The following is an 18,786-nucleotide window of genomic DNA, read 5'->3' on the forward strand; positions in this document are numbered from 1 at the left end:
AAACTTAAATTAGACTTAAAAAAACTTACTGAGGAATCATCTTTATAAATAAGACACATCTAATATCATAACTTGTTGATATTGTAACACCTAGACCTCATAGGTCAGGGCCAGGACAAATAGTAGAGACCTAGGGAAACATATTCCTCAACTAGATGACATAGAAAAGCTCAACGCCACAAAATTATTTTCAATTCAGACAATCTGTTAGTTCTAAAAAAGGTATTTGAAGCGCCGCAAAAGTCTTTTGCTTCTATAATAATAATAATATTCAGTTAATATTACCATTGTAATTTTTATGTTAGTTGAAGCAACTGAGGATTTTTTACAGATAACTTTATAAATAAGCTCTTTTTTAAATACAAAACACAAGGACATATCATACAATCTTGAATTGCAATAATATTCAAGTACCCACATCTTAAATTGTGAGCAATAGATTTAAACAATAATTTTTAGAGTAACTGAAGGACTGCAGTAATAAACTCTTCTCCATTTAAGGTTAAAATGCCAGTAGTCTACAAAAAAATTAAACTATCCACATATTACATTTTTAAGATCTAGCTTCTGTAGTGCTCAAGTTATGCATTAAGATACTAACGGACAGATAGATACCAAGGCAAACAAATTGTGACATATCCACTCATCTGTTAAAGTTAATGTACTATAAATATTTTGTAAAGTCGAAATATGCTTCACTGTACGCAATTTGTAGACTCTAGCTGCTTTATTGACGTATCGGCTTAGATTTAAATAAGCAGACAGACAGATATACGAAAATGTCTAAGAAGTAGTTTACAAAGCAGTGAAAACTTTCTTGGCTGAATTCTCTACATCGAGTAGTTTTAGTTGGCTTCAAAGTGATGAATCTGAAACAGAAAACTATATCAAACATTATAGAAAAAGAAACCACCAAAAGGAGTACCCAGATAATAGAGTTATTCGCTAAGGGATCTTACTCTGCAATTATTTTTGAAGTCTTTCTCAAATTTATAATTAAGCGTAGTTGCAATTTCAGACCTATTTTTTTTTTTATTTTATTATAATAATCTTACATTTTTTGCAGTCACAATGCGACGCGTCGCAATTCGTACTACGACAGCAGCGGCAGCACTGGCGCCACCGTTGGTGGCATCAATGTGCCTGCAACGAATGCAACAGGTGGCGCCAAGTCGAGCAGCGGCGGCGTTGGCAGCGTGAGCAGCAACAATACAAGCAACAGCAACAACAACCACAGCAGCAGCAGCAGCAGCAGCAAAAAGCTGCGCGATGCAAAGGAGTCCACACTCGGCGTGGGCGGTGTGTCGGTGGTAGGCGTGGCAGGCGGTGTGCCAGGTGCTGTTGTGGTGCCGGGCGGCAACAGTCAGCTGCCACCAGCTGCCGCACAATCGCCAACGGAGCAGGCCAAGAGCCAAATGGCCGCTGTGGTGGCCGCTGCCAGTGTTTCGCCTTTCATGACCAACTTTCTGCCCTTCTCGGGTGGCATTTTTCCGCCCCTCATGGACATGAGCAGCACCCAAGCATTGCTGACGCTGGTAAGTAAAGGCCACCCACAAGAAGAAACTGTTTAAGCATTGCATTTGTTCGCTTCATGTTCCACTTTGCAGGCGCGTGCTGCCAAAGATGCCGAGATACAGCAAATACTGCGGGGCAAGCAGCAGCAACAGCAGCAGCAGCAGCAACAACAACAGCAGCTGAAAGGCAGCAGCAGCAATGCCTCATCGCCCAGTGGCAGCACATCGGGCACGCCACGTCCCAGTTTGAATGCAGCGCTGCAGCAGGCGGCGCAATTTGTTACACCCGCTTTAATCTATTCGGCGCAACTGCAGCAGCAGCAACTGCAACAACAGCAGCAGCAGCAACAACAACAATCGCATCACGCCTCGCGTCAGTCTAGTCCACGTTCCAATGCGGAGGCTGCTGCGGCGCCGAATGTGGCAACTTCTGATGCTGCTTCGTCGGCAGCAGCGACGGCGCCTCTGGACTTGAGCTCACAGCCGCCAGCTGCCAAACGTTTTAAGGCTGAATCATCTACAGCAGCAGCGACAGCAACAGCAACCACTGCTGCTGCTGCTGCAACGCTGGGCTTGCTGGGGGCACGTCGTGCCAGCTCGTCAGCAACAACAGCAACGACAACAACAGCAACAACATCTTCCACACCATCCCCGCCACTTGCAGAGCAGAAACCAACACTCGATGCACTCGAGGGCCAAGGCAATGCCAACGCCAACGCAACAGCAGCAGCAGCAACTTCGACAGCAACAGCAGCAACATCGCCAGCGGGCACAGTGCGTCAGTGTCAGGCGCAAAGCGAGGAAGTGAACTCCTGGTCTGTGGACGATGTCTGCACCTTTGTGGGTGGAATTGATATATGCGCCGAATACGTACAGGTAAGTCAACTTCTTCGACCAACTTTTTTCTTTAGTCAGTCTCAAAGTTGATAAAGCTTCGATTTCTACGGCACATGCAAATTGCTCTAAATTGCCGCACGCCTAATTAATGTTTATGGTCCCCTCATCTCAACTCGGGCAACACTCTTGTAACTCTATCTAGATGCTAGATAGTTGATAGCCAGATACACAAGCCCACGCTACATTTCTGAAGGGGTTCAGGCTGCAAATCAGCGCAAAAACCAATTACCAACTGCTCAATCTAAAGATCAGCAAAGCTAAAAGAACTGGGAATAGGGTTGGGTTGAAAATTGTGAACGAAAACTTTGGCTAAGCAAAAAAAATGAATCATATAATGACAGAAAACTTTGCCTAAATGTTAAAAGATTTTATTTTAGAAAAGAAATATTACAAAATTTTGCTTAAATATTGTTAAATTTAGAAAAGTGCTGAAATATATTTCTGTACTTAAATTTCTATTTAAAACAAGTAAGATGCTCACTGACCGTTTTTAATTAAAGTAAAATAGTGTGGAATTAATTTTAAGATGTAACAGGTTAATATACCTCAACAATATTAATAATATACCAAAGGTTATATTTGGTATATTTATATAGTACTCCGTTTACTATAAATATACCAAATTAATATACCCCAAAAATACTTAAAAATATACCGAAAGCCACATTTAGTAAATTTAAATAATACTACATTTCAGATTTGAAAGATCTCTCGAGTTTGGCTCTATAAGCTTTTAAAGGGAAAATGTTTAAAAATTATGAAATTTTATTTGCAATCGTAAAGCTCCCTTCAAATTGTGAAATTTCAAAGTATCTTGCTTTATAAATCTGTCAAAGACAAAGTCTGAAAGTTGAAACAATTAATGTGTTAAATATGTATTGGTCAGCAACAAGTTGAAGTGCTTGGTAAGCTTATCGTTGAACCACCAACCAAGCAATAAGTGTGATAGTAAACCAACATAATCACAGAAAGAATCCCCAGCAGCAGATAAGATAGTTTCCGCGAAGAATATAGAAGGCAATTAATGCTAGACGACCTCCACAAAATTGATAGATAAAACAGAACTCAATTTTGTGTACTTCGGTTTTATTAAATGTGAAGCAATGGTTAAGTTTTGAAGTTCATAAAAATAGGAAATGATACATCTCGAAATTGTAGAAGAAATATGTATTTGATATCGATCTGATTTTAAGAACCTTTGAGCGTTATTTATTTGCTTCTATGAGATCAACTCTATAATAGTTATAGATAAATCCAAAAGAAATTCGTGGCAGCTGTTAGAATTGAAGTTTAAGTACTTTAGTTTTATGAAATGTGAAGCAAAGGTTACATTTTGAGAGACATAATAATAGCAGTGATACATCCCGAAATTGTAGACGTAATCTGATATTCTATAAGAAATTTTATAAGAAATATCTCTCTGATATCGATCTGATCTTTAGAATCTTTTGAGTGTTATTTATTCGCTTCGACGAGATCAAAGCTATAATAGTTATCGATAAATCGTAAAGAAATTGTGGCAGCTGTTAGCTAGCGCAATTCTTTGTGTAAATCTTGTCGAGCGGCGGCTCCTATATCATCCATTCTGGGTTGCCCCATTACTGTCAAAGTTCATTTACCCAATGGCAATTCGCACTTTTGAAAGTCATGCGTTTGCCAGTGGAGAGCTTCGCTTCCTGCCTGCTGCTTGCCCCAATGGCATTCCATAAGATTAACTATGTTTTCGTTTGAACTTCGTACTGGCGACGCTAGAGAAGCTAAGCCGAGCACCGGGACCTGAACTCCATTGGCGGCCATTAATATTGTGGTTGTGTGTGTGTGTGTGTGTGTGTTTGTGCCACGCGAATAAAGCTGCGCGAATGCGGCCAAGCTCTTGGCATCTCATCTACGAGAACATCTAACTGGCCAAGCAGAGTCGACTGCTCCACATAGTTGTAGTTGTTGTTGCTGTTCGACTCGCTTCTTCTTCTTCTTGTTGCTGTTGTTGGCCCAGGTGATCTTTTACGACCAGTTCCGGCAAGTTGAACGACTTTTGATCGGTCAGCCGCTTGCGGTCGACGATCGGTCAACGTCAGGCGTCATTAAAGCGGCCAGCGCCAGAGTCTCAGCCACAGCTACAGCCACAGATCCTGCTACACGCGTTAATGGAGGTGAAAACACGGCGCACAACCACACAGACCAGACATCGACTTGGTCTTCGACTTTGACTGCATCTTGGCTGCAGATAGCGTTAACAATTAACATGCAGTTGGCTTTAGGTGTTGACACATTTTGATGCATATTAGCTGCAAACATGGTCATCTCATTGCTGTTGCTGTTGTTGTTTGCTGTGGTTGTTGCTCCTTCTCAGCCTCTTGATGATGCGTCAAAAGTCGCCTAATTAGCTGGCCCAAAGCGGCTTAAGGCCTAGACCATTGAAATGCGCTTAGCCTGGCCAAAACGAAGACATTGCGCGAACCAGTTTAAAGAAAGAAAGAAAGAGCGAGCGAGCGAAAAGAAACAACTCCGCCCCATTTTGTGAGATAGACAAAAAGCCAATTGGCGTAATATTCAATTGAATTTATGGCCACAACGACACTCCAGACTCGCGACTACAGTTGCAAGTTGCAAGCTGCATGCGGCATGTGGCATGCGGCATGAACTTGTTTCACTCGCAGTCACCATGGCCGTGGCCACGTTAGAAAACTTTGTCGCTGGCTTGTCTCGCATTTGAGATATTGCGGAGGTTGTAAATATTTAGTGCAGAGGTTGCTTTCGCAATCCAATATGAAGACATTGAGAACTGGTTCAGTGACATTGCCCCAGCCGGAGATCGGAGACTGGAGACCAGAGACTGAAGACACTGCAGACTGTGAAGACTCGACTCGACTCTGGGCTGGGGCCTAGGTGAGGCCAAAGTCAGGCTTTGGGTCCGCTTGTCGCATCATGTTGCAGCGTTGGCAAGTGTTATTGATATTGCTCAGACTTTGGTCACCAAGAGATTGGCATGCACTGAAAGACACACACACACACAACTCTCTATACTATACACACACTTTGCTATATATAACTCGCCGATCTCTCGCTCTCTCTCACTCTCTGTCTGACCACGCATGGGTGGCTCGATGCGACGCTTTATTATCGCCCCGCAACTCAAATGCAGATGAAGTTATAACCAAAGTTGACCATAAGCTGCACCCTACAGCGCGCTACAGGATGCTCTACACACACATATACATATATTCATTCCTTCATTTCATATTTTTGTGCTCGTTCCACTATTTCCTTTGCATTTTAAAAGCTCTGATTTATGGCTATATTAAGGCACAATAATAATTTCTATGCGTGATCGCAGCAGCAGCTGCAACCGAGTCTCTAGTCTATCCTCAGCCGCAACGACAACCAACTGTTGTTGCACGCTCTCTGCCGCGTGCCACATTTCAGAATTTGTTTGTTAAATTGCCAGCGATTGAGACTCTTGATCTGCCAAGTGTCCCCTTGAATTTGCATGGAATTATCCATTGATTAAGTGTGCGGAGGCAGCAGGTTCCTAGCTGAGAGATCTCTGATGAAGATGTGCCTTAAATAATTATTAAAAGTGTCGTAAAAGTGTTTCGAAATTGGCAACAAATTAAAATTGAATGAACGATATTGAAATCGTATTAAACTTAATAAGTTTCCTTTAATAAAATGTCATTTATTTGGTTCAAAATTGTGTTTTTAATAAAGTTTGAAGAATATAGATATTGTTATATAATATGGTTCAGAATAATTGACTGTCATTTTTAATGAAGTTTGAAGAAAATAGATAATATCTGTAATATATTAAACCAAATATGTTTCTTAATTTCATTGATATTTTTAAAAAAGATATGGATCACATATTTAACTCTATAAGTTTGCTTAATGAAATGTCACTTGATTCGCAAACAATTCTGTTTTATCTGAGTATCTCATATAACACAAATTTCTTCCTTTTTGAATTAGTCTCTGTTAAATTTTTCTATCGTGTACTTTTCTGTCGCTGTGTTAAATTTTGCTAACCAAAATAGTTTGTATTCGAAGCCGAGCTGAAGCAAAAACGCGATAAGAAAAATTTTAAACATATTCGTCATGGGAACGTGACTTATAGACAACCAACAGCGGAAATTCGTCATATTTATTTCATGCAATTCAGTTGCTGTGCTCTGTAACTTAAAAGAGTTAAATGTATATAGAAATATAGACGTTATATTTTAGCTGGACTTTCGGTGATCTTCACATAACATTCCCAGTATTATTTGATCAGTTTTAAACTTACAATTCAATAACTAAAAAATAAGGTACTTCTTCAAAGCCAAAGCCTTCCTTATTAATTTCAGTTGCCTTTGATAGTCAAATTTTTCTAAAATTCTCATTCCAAAAACTCTTTTGATCGGCAGCCTTTGACCACTTTAGCTGCCACTTACAGAAGCCGTTGGCTTTATAACTATTACACCTACTGTTCACTTCTGTTTCGTGTGAATTCTTTGTGTACTTAATCAAACTGTAATAATGTTGTGTTCATAGCTCAATGATCGGCCATTTGCCACAGTCACAGTATCGCAGCATCAAAACTTTGAACTTGCCTGCCCTAAATGGCCCGAATTAGTTTCTTTCTTCAGTTGTGTCACTATCTGAGAGTGTGTGTGTGTGTGTGACGACATTCAGGAATGTTTCCCAAGCTAAGCAACAAGCTCAACAAAGCTGTCAAAAAAAAACACAACAAAACGGCAACCAACGCGGAACTGTCTGTCGCCTCCCTCCGTTGCCCTTCAGCCATGTCTTGTGTCTTGTCTCTTGGCTTTGGGTAGTAGTATCTCCATCTTCGGTGCCGTTGGGGTGTTCGACTCGAAACTCCAAGCACTCGTTGTACTCGTATTCATACTTGTACTCGTACTCCGGCCCGTCATAGTCATAGTCGTACTTATTGTATTTGACATGCCAAATGCCAAAAGTACACGTAGGCGTCATAAGATTCATGACTCCAGCTCGAACTCGAACTCCAAAATGAAAACCAAAATACAAAACTAAAACAAAAACAAAAAAACGAGAACAAATAGCTTACTCCATAGCGACTGTTAAATGCTCTAATCAAATAAAGCCAGGCAGGCAACACTAGAAGATGTTCTTCATGAAGTAGCCAAAAAAATCGACTTTGAAATCACATAGTTAAAAATTTGAATTAATTGCTTTCACAAAATTACTCAGAAGTTAAAGAAGCAACAAGAGATAGGGATTTTTATACAGTCGAATTTATTATTCAATTCAGTAGCAAATTTGTTATTACATAATGACAATTTTATTTATAGTTTTCATTGGCTGAAGAAGATATAGAAATGAAGAATAGCATAACATTTTTATATTTGTTGTTTATTAAATAACTAATGCTATGGGTAATGCTTTAAAGGTGAAATTGGGATGATATCTTTAACCATTTTTTTAACAGGAGCTTTTTATAAATGTGTGTAAAAATAGACTAGACTTTATTATTATTATCAAGAAGCAAGTTTTATTATGATTAGATGATATCTTTTTCTATCTCGCTTTATACAGATCAACCAACTGTTTTGCAAATATTTGTATTATAATTATATTTTTAGACGTTATCTATTTCGATCTAACTTTTATGTAGATAAAGCAACTTTAATGCAAATATTTCTGCTATAGTTTTATTATTAGGCGATATCTTTTTCTAATCTAACTTTTATGCAAATATTTCTGATCTAATTTTCTTAACTTATTTATAATACCCGTAGTTAGAGTATCATAAAAATCTGGTACGCTTAAGCCCACGGTGTCGTGTCGCGATCGCTGAGAGTCGAACGTTCTGCCAGCGACTCAGATGCAGACAGAGAAGGCGAGAGAGAGAGAGGGAGAGAGCGAGATGTAGAGTTGCGGCACAAGACAACGTGTTATTGTTGCTTGGGTTCACATAAATGTCAAGCGGGCAACAGCAACACGAGTACGACAACGTCTCGCGAATGTGTGTGTGTTTGTGTTTATAAAGTAGAGATCGCTTTTAGCTCTAGATTTAGCGGCACAGTTAACGCCCCCGCCAAAAGTGTGCTGTTGTTGTCATGTGTTTGTTGCAGTTGGCCCTCAGCCGGAGGTGCTGTAAATGTTGCTGCCGGTTGAAGTCTGTCTCTCTCTCTCTGGGCATATGCATTTCAAAGTCGACCCTATTATTAGGCGCACAGTTTCATATTTCAGCATTATTATAGACAACCGTAAACAACAACATTATCATAAACGTAAACGCAATCATAATCATCATCATCATTATGGCGATCATTTCGCACACAAATGTCAAACGCGACTCTCTCAAGGGGGCCTAGAGCACTTGTCACTTGAGCTTGGACCCAAGGGTCTCTACTCTAAACAAAACAGCAACAACAACGACAACAACTCGCATGGTCTACGCAACACAACAACGATCTCTGCTATCCTCTAGCTCGATCTCGAATTATTTGTTTATCTTTGGCTTACGAAGAGTTCGCATTAAAGTTTGATTTTTTATTGCTCTCGTGCACTCGTTACTTTGGCTCAATACAGTCGAAGACCTTCCTTCCCATCCGATCCGATCCCATCCCATCCCATCCATAACTGTCACATGCTGACTAAAACTTTTATTTATTTATTATTATTTTCCTATCGTTGCTCTCGTCTCGCTCTTTCGTTCGATTCAATTGATTTCGAAAGTTGCATTAAAATGCAATTTCGATTTTTCGGGGGCACACAAAGGCAGGAAGTTCGACCGCGGGGGAAATGACTTGACTTGATAGACAGTCAGTGCATTTTCCATATTTGAAAATCAATTATCTTACGCTCTATGACTTGGACTTTTTTCTCTCTCTGTCTCTTTTCTATCATTTCTTTTGCTTAACTGGTTAACTCAACCGTTAATGACATAATGAACGTCATGAGTTGATTTCGTTCTCGTTTTCATATCGTCTTGAACCAGTTTTCATAGTTTCTGTAGATGTTTATCAGTTAAGAGTGTGTCGCCTTTATATACTCGTATATGCTCATTGAGATATTTACTGTTAACAAACGAGATTACATCTACAAATTAAAATACACTTGGCAAAAAAATTAACACACTAATTGGTTGTTTAGGCTTAAGTGGAGTGACAAAAATTTTCAACGTATTTATAAACTCATTTCAGAATCTATTTTTAATCTTGTGAATAGAAATTAATTGCTTAAAGTTTTCTTATTTTAATGTTATTAAATTTGAATTTAAAATTAGTGAAAAACAGCAGCTTAATGCTGATTTTGAACGACAAAAATCATGCTAAACTTGGGACTAATTTTAATTTAAAGATCCATTATAAAGGATTAGCTTTAATATTTATTTGAAACTGAAATCATTTAAATATAAATTGAATTTCTACCATTCAGTTATCAATCAGTGCAAAAATTACTTCCATTCGAATATCTCTTCGATATATTCTGCAATCAGTAACAAAAGAAAAGGATTCAGTCGATCATTAGCACAAAAATTTGTAATATCAATTTCATGCTGACGATTTCCTTTCGCTTCGATTGCTTATATTAATAGATTTAGATGAATGTTGGTATCACTGCAATTTGCTTTCATTCGCCCCTTGATCAGATCTAAACTGCTACGATGCGATCTCGATCGGTTTGAGTTCTCTTGCAGAGTTTTTTTAGCGCCCCAAGTTGCATGCACTTTAACGGTGCTTTGTTGCAGTACTTGCACTTGGTTTGGTTTGGCTGGAGAGCATTGAGGAGCTTTCTTGGCCGCAGGGGGGAAAACCAACAAATCACCAGAGACCTAATGATTATAAAATTAACGATCTTTGCGAGTTTTGCGGCGGCGTTGCCGGTCAACGCATTATCAGCTCTAGTCACTCGACCAACAACCTCAAACAACAGCTAAACTGCTGCACAAAACAACAGCAACCAACAGCAGCAACAACAACACCAACAAGAGCAGCAGCAAGTGAGGCACGTGCTAAACATGCAACTCCTACTCTTGCCACGGCCAAGGCAAAAGCAACACCAACAACAACAACACAGACACGACGACCATTCACTCTTTGCTTCAGTCAGCAGCAGTCAAGCAGTGAGTGAGCTGAGCTCCTCCGGATGCACTGGGCCAGAGCAATATGCTAGCCATTAATCCATGAATTACTTAAAACCACATTCCATGCCCCTGCTGCTGTTGAAGAAAAAGGGGCAACATTTAAATTGCCCGCTTACCGCCATATTTCAATATATTGGCAACTCGTCCAGCTTCTCTCTCTCTCTCTCTCTCTCTCTGCTGACTGGAGGCCGCCTACAAAATGCGCAACGACAAGCAATTTTCTTGCTGTTCCTTTAACATTTTCCTCCTTCACTTTTTGGTTTTTGGTTGTCTGCTCTTTTTGTGATATTGTTGCACGATAATGATGTCGTCTGTTTGATGATGTTAGCCAACAGAGGAGAGAGGCAGAGGGGACGCAGAGAGAAGAGAGCAGCACACTTAGAACAATCACCTACATTGAAAAGTTGGCAACTTTGGGGCAAAAATCACAGCACGAAAGCAAATGATTGCAATCGATGAAGAGAAGCTGTTGCAACGTTGCTGCTGCTGCGGATGCTGCTGCTGATGTGGTTGCTGCTGCAGGCCAAACGTTGGCAGTTGCAACTCCGCATGCTGGTGCAGAGGTTATATGCAGCGAAGGTTAAGAGGTGGCCACGGCACACACAGTGCCTGCCATTTAAACTGACAGCCAGCCAGCCAGCAAGTAAAAAAAACACAACTGCAGCAGAGGGATGCGGGAAGTCTCTAGCGCATGACTGGAAGCAAAAGAGAGACAAGGAGAAGCAAGTCCAAAACGGAGACCGAAAGTCAAATGCCAAGCAGCAAGAGATCATGCTTCGCTTGGGGTTTCGGTTTGGGTTCGGGTTCGAGTTCGGGGTTCGGGGTCTGCAACAAGTCCAGCCAGGTCGACATCATCGTCGTCGTCGTAGTCGTCGCTCGTGGTGTGTTATCAAAGCTGATGATGATTATACCCACTTGCACGCCTTTTTTGTGTGCTTGGCCCCCTTCACACCCGTTCCCATCTCCATCTCGGCGCTGCTCATACCCTACAGGAAGCTGTTGCTGATGCTGAGCCATTGCCAATTGGCTACTCGTCGTTGCCGTCGCCGTCCTGCAGCTCTTGCAGCTTGTTGCATGCATTATTATTATGCGCATGCGCACAGTTGGCCATATAATCTAAAATTGTATCTTTGGCGTGTAACCCGGGGCACTTTCTGCCGCTGCCACCGCTGCTGCTGCTGCTGCTGCTGCCGTTGTTGCTTCTCCTCTTGCCTCTTGTTTCTTGTGGCAAGCAACAACAATGCCAGCCATCCAGTCAGCCAGCAGAGCAACCAAAATAAACTGATTATGTGCCGCTCTCGAACTCCCTGACTCCTCCTGAACTGCTGCGAACTACCCAAAGCATTGCTGCTGCTGCTGCCAAACAAAATTAACAGCGTGCTCTGTAGTTTCAGTTGTTGTTGGCATTGTCGTTGTTGTTGTTGTTGTTGTGTACGTTGTCTTGCGAGGGTCTTCACGGGTCTTCGAGGGTCTTTTGGGGCGCGTCTTTGCTGCAGTTGATAACTTTTGTTAGCTGCTGTCCAGCGGGTCACATCAAATTTGCTAATATTTTGACCCTGAGATACAACATTATGCTGGTCATGATTGCACCGTGGGCAAAATTACCTAGAACTCCGCTTGAATATTTACTTGAAATCTAAAGTACATTAAATACTCCGAGGATGATTCATAATTCATATACATAATAGAGAATAAATGTTTGTGAGTAAATAATCAGTCATCGAATGCATATATTCCGTAATATTATGCCTTCGATTATCATTCATTTTTATTGATACATGCATATACAAATTTATAACTCAACTATCAAATGCAAATAAAAACGGTTTGTAATACATTTCAAACTTCATTCCAAATATATGCTCTTGTCATTACCTTAATCGGATACATATTTCAATTTTTATCGATAAACGTATTAACAAATCGATAACTAAACTATCGAATATCCAAATATATTTGTTCTTGTCGATTATCTTATCAACTACATCATTCAATTTGTATCGATTAACTCAACTCGATAACATTTACTATCGAATGCAAATAATAATCCAAGCTCCGAATATATCCTCTTATCGATTAGCTTAATCGGCGGCATCTTTAATCTTCTTATCGATAAATGTAGCTCATTTCAATAAAGCAACGCGTCGCTTTCTTTGCAGAATAGAAACTTTCTAAATGAGTTGAAGCCAATTGCATAATTTATCGATACATTTACCGCTTATCGCGCCGCTCGATCCACAGTAACACGACTTTATTACGCTCGCGGCAGAAGCTGAGAAAATGAAATAGACCAAATGAAAGAGAGAGAGAGAGAGCGAATTAGATAGAGAAAGATATTTATTATTTATTGCAAACAGACTGCAAAAGTTCAGTTGGCCCTTGGGGGCATTTCTTTGTGTAATTTACTAAACTATTTAATATAATAAGCGAGGGTTTTGTTTTTGTTAAGTTGATTGTTATATTTTGAGAGGAAGGAGAAACAGACGTAAATCAATCAAAAGACTTGCTCGAAATTCCAAAGCGACTGCAATTTCCAACACCTTTTGGGTTGTTGCACGTGCCCTAAACAACGTCGATGACTTCTAAGCCCAATTGCAGTTGTTGCTACCGAATAAGAAAAGAACAAGAAGATAGAGAAAGAGAGAGAGAGAGAGAAAACGTTGGCGGATGCAATGGATCTACAAGTGAGGCCCACCTAGTGATATTTTGTGCCTTGCTCAATGCGTAACAAGATCAAACCACAGCCACCGCAGAGGATGTTTGGCATTAAGCGTAATTGTTGGCTTTTGCTACGGTCAGACGGGTAGACAGACGGATGGACAGACAGACAGCCGGGCAGTCAGTCAGTCAGCAAGAGCAACGAGAAGAAGACAAAAATACAAAATCATTAAATACTTCGTACTTCGTATGCTACCCAAAATCAAAGCCAAAGTCACAAGTGAAGTGGAGCCAAACAAGTCAACTTTTTAGGTGGGCAGATCGAGCAGCCAACAACAACAACAACAACAGCAACAACTACAACTGGGCAGCCAAAGGTTGTTGATGGGCCACGGCAACTGCTGCTGCTGCTGTGGCTGCTGCTGCTGCCGTCGCTGCTGACGGCAATCAGGTCGAACTGCGAGTCGCTTTTGGCCAGACATGAAGAATTACAATGAGTAGGTAGTTGGGCACAATTGCCACAGCACAGCAACGGCAGCAGCAACAGGCTGTCTTGGCAGCAGGTCGGCCCACGTTCCCCAAGCCGGGCCAAAGCCAAGACGAAGCTGAAGCTGAAGCCGAAGCCGGCTATGTGGACTGACTGCTCCCGGGCATAGGTAGCACAAAAAGCTGTTCAATTTAGAATTCAAATTGTTGTCTTCGCTTTTACCCCCTGCTCAATGTTGTTACTCTGTTGGTGCTGCTTGCTGCTGTTCTCTGTCTCTTACTCTTACTCTGTCTCTGACTCCAACTTCGACTCCGACTGCGACGACGACTCCAACTCTGTAAGGTTAAGCAGGTCAAAATCCGTACAACTAAATTGAGCGCAGAAATACAATTGAGCTGCTGCTGAGGCTGCTGCCCCAACTTGAAATTCATTTTGGGTTTTCTCTTTCTCGCACTCTCTGTTCGAATTAAAATGTATTTCAACAACAGCAACAACATCTGCAATCGGTGACCAGAAGCAGCCAGAAGCACTTTTGTAGCTGCTTATTAGTGCGCCCTTGTGTATATATTTTTGAGTATTTCAAAACCGACAAAAAAAGGGTTTTCATTTGTGTTGTGGAAAAAAGTTTGATGCAACAGGCAACGGGGCACGTTTCACATTTGACGCTTGAACGAGGATCTGCAAGTCAAACATTTGACTCACAGCACGGACAGCTATTAATTTATTTGGTATTTTCGTATTAGTTCCTTTCATTCTTTTGGCGGAGCAGAGGTTTTTGTTTTTGGGCTTTGTTGAGGCGCGTGTTTTATGGCTTTTTTCAAGAATCGTTTTCTATAGACTCATTTTTTTTACGATCGCCCATCTGTTCTATGTAAATATTGCGCAACAAAATGACTTTATTTGGCTTAAATTTTATTGATCTATTAAAGACAAAAAGAAAACCAGAAATAACTAAGCTCAAATGTTATAAATCCGAGACTCAAAAATATTTACGACTTTCGAGAGAGTTCATCCAACAAACTTGAACTATAAACTTGATTAGATTGATAGACCAAAAAAAAGCCAAATCAAAATAGTTTGATAATCACTTGTTGCTCTGATGGCTCATCGAAACATTCACAGTTACCGCTGCGAGGCTTCAGGGATAAGCCAAATATGTTGATCCGCTCAGCTCGTCGATCGTCTTTGACTTGGGTCATAAACTTAATCGAGCAAGCGAAACCTGAGGATTTTAATATCTTTTGAAACCTTTTGTTCAGCTGACAATCCATATTGCTTTTTATTCTCGTTATGTCGTATGTAATCTTGGGTATTATTTTATTTCTCTTTAGTTTTGGCACATGCCTAGGAATGTGTTGTTTATGTTAAGTTACATTTTTTTGGGTGACAATCGAGGGGGAACTTTCAAAAGATAAACGTCGAAAAACGTTTTAATTTGGTGTGGAACGCATCAATCGATTCGTTTCGATTTCTTGAGATGTTTCATCTCCAGTCAAAATAGCCAATTTGCATTTATATATTTACTAGATTAACAAACTGTCAGCCAAAGTCGTTTGCGTTTAATTTATAGATAAAAGCATTTATTTCGATATAGAAATATGCGAGGAGATTTGAACTTGTTAACTTGTTCTATAAGGGGACAATTTATTAAAACTTTTTTGTACTTTAAGTTTACTCGTTAAAGGAACTTTGAGGTTTCCTAAAAATTTTAAATTTAGCATTTGTTTTTAAGTATAAGAAAAAGCTACTTAAATCCATTGTTTGATTTATTTTATTATAGTTTAAGCTTAAGCTTGTTATAACGAATGATGGCATAAACTATTTCTGGTGAAATCATTTTGGTCGCATTTAGAATTGTTTTCACATTTTGTAGTAGGCTTATCTTGTCGACTTTTACTATAATTATGAAATGGTTTTTTATGCTTGTTATATCGAATGATAGCGTAACCTATTTTTTGTTTTGTATCTGGTCAAATCATGCAGGCATTGGCCATTCTCTGAGCTCATTTCTAGCAACTAACAAGTTCGAATGCCTTTTGTTTGATGCACCAAAATGATTTGCATATTTCCATATTTTCCTTTCCTCTATTTTTTCTCATTTTTTTTTTGTAAATTGCCCAGGCTGCCACAGAGTCCAATTACATTGCGTGCAACAGCAGCTTGAAGTTGACTTCACATGGCACACATGGCCTCCAAATGTGCAGCTGGAACTGAAGTCGGAGTCGGACTTGAAATTGGAGTTCAAAGTCAAGACCGAGTTGCACATTCAAATCTCTTTTGGGTAGTATTGTTATTGGCGTCTAGTTAAAGCCGTTGCTCTCTTTGCTTGTTGTTGTTGCTGTTGACGGTTAGTTGGTTTTTCTATTGTTGCCCCGGCGCTGCCTTGTCAATTATTGGTTAGAACAGAATTTAGAACGCGAAATACACTTTGTGAGCAAAAAAAAGAAAAAAGTAACCACAAAGGCAGCAAATCAAACCTCCACATAGCTGCCCCTCTGTCTTTGTTTGTTACTTTGCAGCTACCATTATTGTTATTGTTGTCCAGCGAATTATGACAGTAGAAGTTCGAGTCACACAAAAAGCCACCAATTTCCGGTATGCATTCAGTTCATTCAAGTTAAGTTTTCTCCCTTTTTGTATCGACAGAGATATTATGTGAAATGGGTGGGAACTTTTGCTTTAACTGAAACAATTGTTCAACCTAAGAACTGTGTTTTGAGGTTTCTACGACCTAAGGCTAATTACATAGCTTAACAAATAAAGGTATTTCTCTTTTACTTTTTGCAAGTGCAAGTTTTTTCTGCTTAGTTTCATTTGAAATTCCTGTATAACAATTGTCTAACGGTCTAGCGACATTGAGCTGAGGAATTGCCTTAATAAGTTGGCTGCCCTTCGACTAGCTGAATATATTTGTTTACCTTTTTTTATTTATTTACAATACAATTTGTTATTCTATTTCTACTATTTTAAATTATGTTAATGAACCTGTTGTAACTTCTTAAACCTATGAGTATTTTATTATATTCTACTACTTTGAGTTGTCTTCGCTATATTTTAGCCTTGCCTTGATCTGTGGTCGTTATAAGTCCTACATCTATGTGATTTTTCTCTTCATTTCTACGCACTTCTTCTATTGACTTGTAGCGTGCTTCTCGTCGTATTAGTTCGTTCTTAACTAGTTTCTTGTTCTCTAAGAACTCTGCTGCTTTCAGCTTCTTATACAACATGCGATCATTGTTGGCCTTTGCCATTAAAAGAGGATCTGCCGTGGTGACCCAAGGTCGACGTGTGGTCACAGCCGTGCTATAAAAAGCCGTATTATTGACCTCAAAGGGACTTGGCTTGATGAAGAAGGCTATGTAACCAGGTCGTCGTACATCTCGCTCCACAGGAAATACACTGCAAGTGCAGAAGAATAGAAAATAGCAGCATTTACTTTCAGTATTTGTGCACTTACCAGAATCCCTGATGAAATTCATCCCACTTGGGACCCCACCAGGCGCCCAGCACACGAAAGGGACACGAACGATTGCGTCCCGGATCCGAGATGAGCACCTCGCCCACCGAGATGAACATGAGATCCGTGGTATTCGCCTCGACGAGATGCGCCTTGCGCAGCATGAAGAGATCGTTGAAGCCGGATATGACAAAGTCATCGTATAGATTGTAGACCAACTGATTGTTATTGTCCTGGCCAATAATCAGCATGGCCAATCGCATGTTATTGATAATATGCGCCAATGCCAGCAGATTGATGTTCATGTCCTTGTAGTCCTCGGTGATGTAGCCAAAGAACCAATGTCGCATGTGAACGCGAGTGGGCAACTCGATGCGATTCATGAGGAGCCAAGGACCGCCCCAACTGTTGGCGAACTCACACAATACCTTGGACGGTAATCCTCGATCCCTCAGCAGCTGGATGCCAAAGAGTTCGTGCAGGTTCATTTCTTCGTGGCATTCGGCCTGCGGATAAGCAAAAAATTCCGGTGGATGCGGAGTTGGAGTAGCTGATGGCTCAAACGGTTCCTTACTCTGACTTGTGGACTCCGTTGGCTGCGGGGATGCGGGGGTGGCTGTTGTTGTTCTTGTTGTGGTGGTGAGCTCGCCGCTCTCTTCAGTTTCTTTCTCTAGTTCACTGTCCACAACTTGATCGGATTCCACGCACTCTTCGTCGGTGTTTGAGGGCAGCTTCGAGCAGTCAACTTCTTGCTCCTGGGATGAATCCTTCGTTTTCTCCGGTTTTCTTGAGGTTTTTGTTGTTGTTGATTTGGTGGTGGATTTGTGTTGAGGTCTTTTTGTATGATGCTCCCTTGATCTCGACTCTGCAGAGTTTTTCTCTTGCTCCGCTGACATTTGACTTTTGCTCGCGCTCTCTTTGTGATTGTTGCTCTCATTCTCGATCTTAGTTTCGCTACTGATCACTTCTTGGGTATTCAGTCCTGCATAGCGATTATTATTAAACACAAAGTTAATGTAGTACGTCTGTCCCAGCACAGCCAGGGGTAACAATGCTATCCAGGGGCAATGCAGCAACAACATTGTCTTGTGGCTGCATTCGACTCTCGACTGCAGGCCAACTCATGAGCTGATGTCTCGCTTTATAGACTCGCCCGGTAACTGTGGCGGATGCATTTGGACCAGCGCTGATTTGGCTATCGCTTTTGGCTTTTTTATACCCCAGACTCGTTAAAGTTTATGACTGTTTCAAGAGCTGCAACAGCCGAAGGTCTTGCTACAATATTGACACCCGCAACTGAAGAAAACTGGTGAATGGCAGTACCTGCTCTCTGTTAGTAGTTGCAACTAGAATAAATATTAATTGCTATTTGAACATGAATTAAAAGATACACAAATTATATTCTAATCGAAGTCGTTTGTTTTTTCTTTTCTCTTATTTTATGTGTCAATTAAAACAGCTTCGTAAAACGAAACAGTTTCCCAATCGGTGTTAGTTTCTAAGCTGTTCTCAGCTTCTCAACTCTTTTAAATTTCTAAACTCTCTTCAGCTTGTTAACTCTTCACAGTTTTTACACAGTTCTCAGATTGTCAACGGTTTGTCGTAAATAAACTATTCTCAGTTCTTTGGCAGCTTTAAACTGCAAACTGAGAGCCTTTTACTA

At 40.5% G+C, this 18,786-nt stretch overlaps 2 protein-coding genes across 5 annotated transcripts in view; one reads left to right on the forward strand and one right to left on the reverse strand.

Moving 5' to 3' along the window:
• Positions 1-18,786, forward strand: part of LOC132791359 (platelet binding protein GspB) — a 75,141-nt gene that overhangs the window by 52,308 nt on the left and 4,047 nt on the right. For all 3 annotated transcript variants that reach the window (XM_060800245.1, XM_060800262.1, XM_060800253.1), the window contains exons 5-6: positions 1,067-1,535; positions 1,608-2,390. In XM_060800245.1, coding sequence (XP_060656228.1) covers positions 1,067-1,535; positions 1,608-2,390 — 1,252 coding nt within the window. The remainder of the gene's footprint in view (positions 1-1,066; positions 1,536-1,607; positions 2,391-18,786) is intronic.
• On the reverse strand, positions 16,605-18,218 carry LOC132798881 (uncharacterized). Of its 2 annotated transcripts, XM_060810884.1 has the most exons (3): positions 17,698-17,835; positions 17,124-17,629; positions 16,605-17,065 (listed from the first exon to the last, which is right to left on the reverse strand). In XM_060810884.1, exons 2-3 carry the CDS (start codon positions 17,609-17,611, stop codon positions 16,714-16,716), a joined length of 840 nt encoding a protein of 279 aa, XP_060666867.1. In that variant the 5' UTR covers positions 17,612-17,629; positions 17,698-17,835; the 3' UTR covers positions 16,605-16,713. The 2 variants fall into 2 exon arrangements, with proteins under 2 accessions (XP_060666867.1, XP_060666865.1); XM_060810882.1 differs by having other exon boundaries at positions 17,124-18,218.

Source organism: Drosophila nasuta, chromosome 2L, assembly GCF_023558535.2.
Source record: "Drosophila nasuta strain 15112-1781.00 chromosome 2L, ASM2355853v1, whole genome shotgun sequence".
NCBI lineage: Eukaryota > Metazoa > Arthropoda > Insecta > Diptera > Drosophilidae > Drosophila > Drosophila nasuta.

Bases quoted from the DNA above. Each gene is read 5' to 3' on its own strand.
- LOC132798881 (XM_060810882.1), bottom strand. From the start codon at position 18,205: ATGTTGTTGCTGCATTGCCCCTGGATAGCATTGTTACCCCTGGCTGTG. The intron at 17,066-17,123 runs GTAAGTGCACAA...CTGCACTTGCAG, and splicing joins GAATTTCATCAGGGATTCTG to TGTATTTCCTGTGGAGCGAG.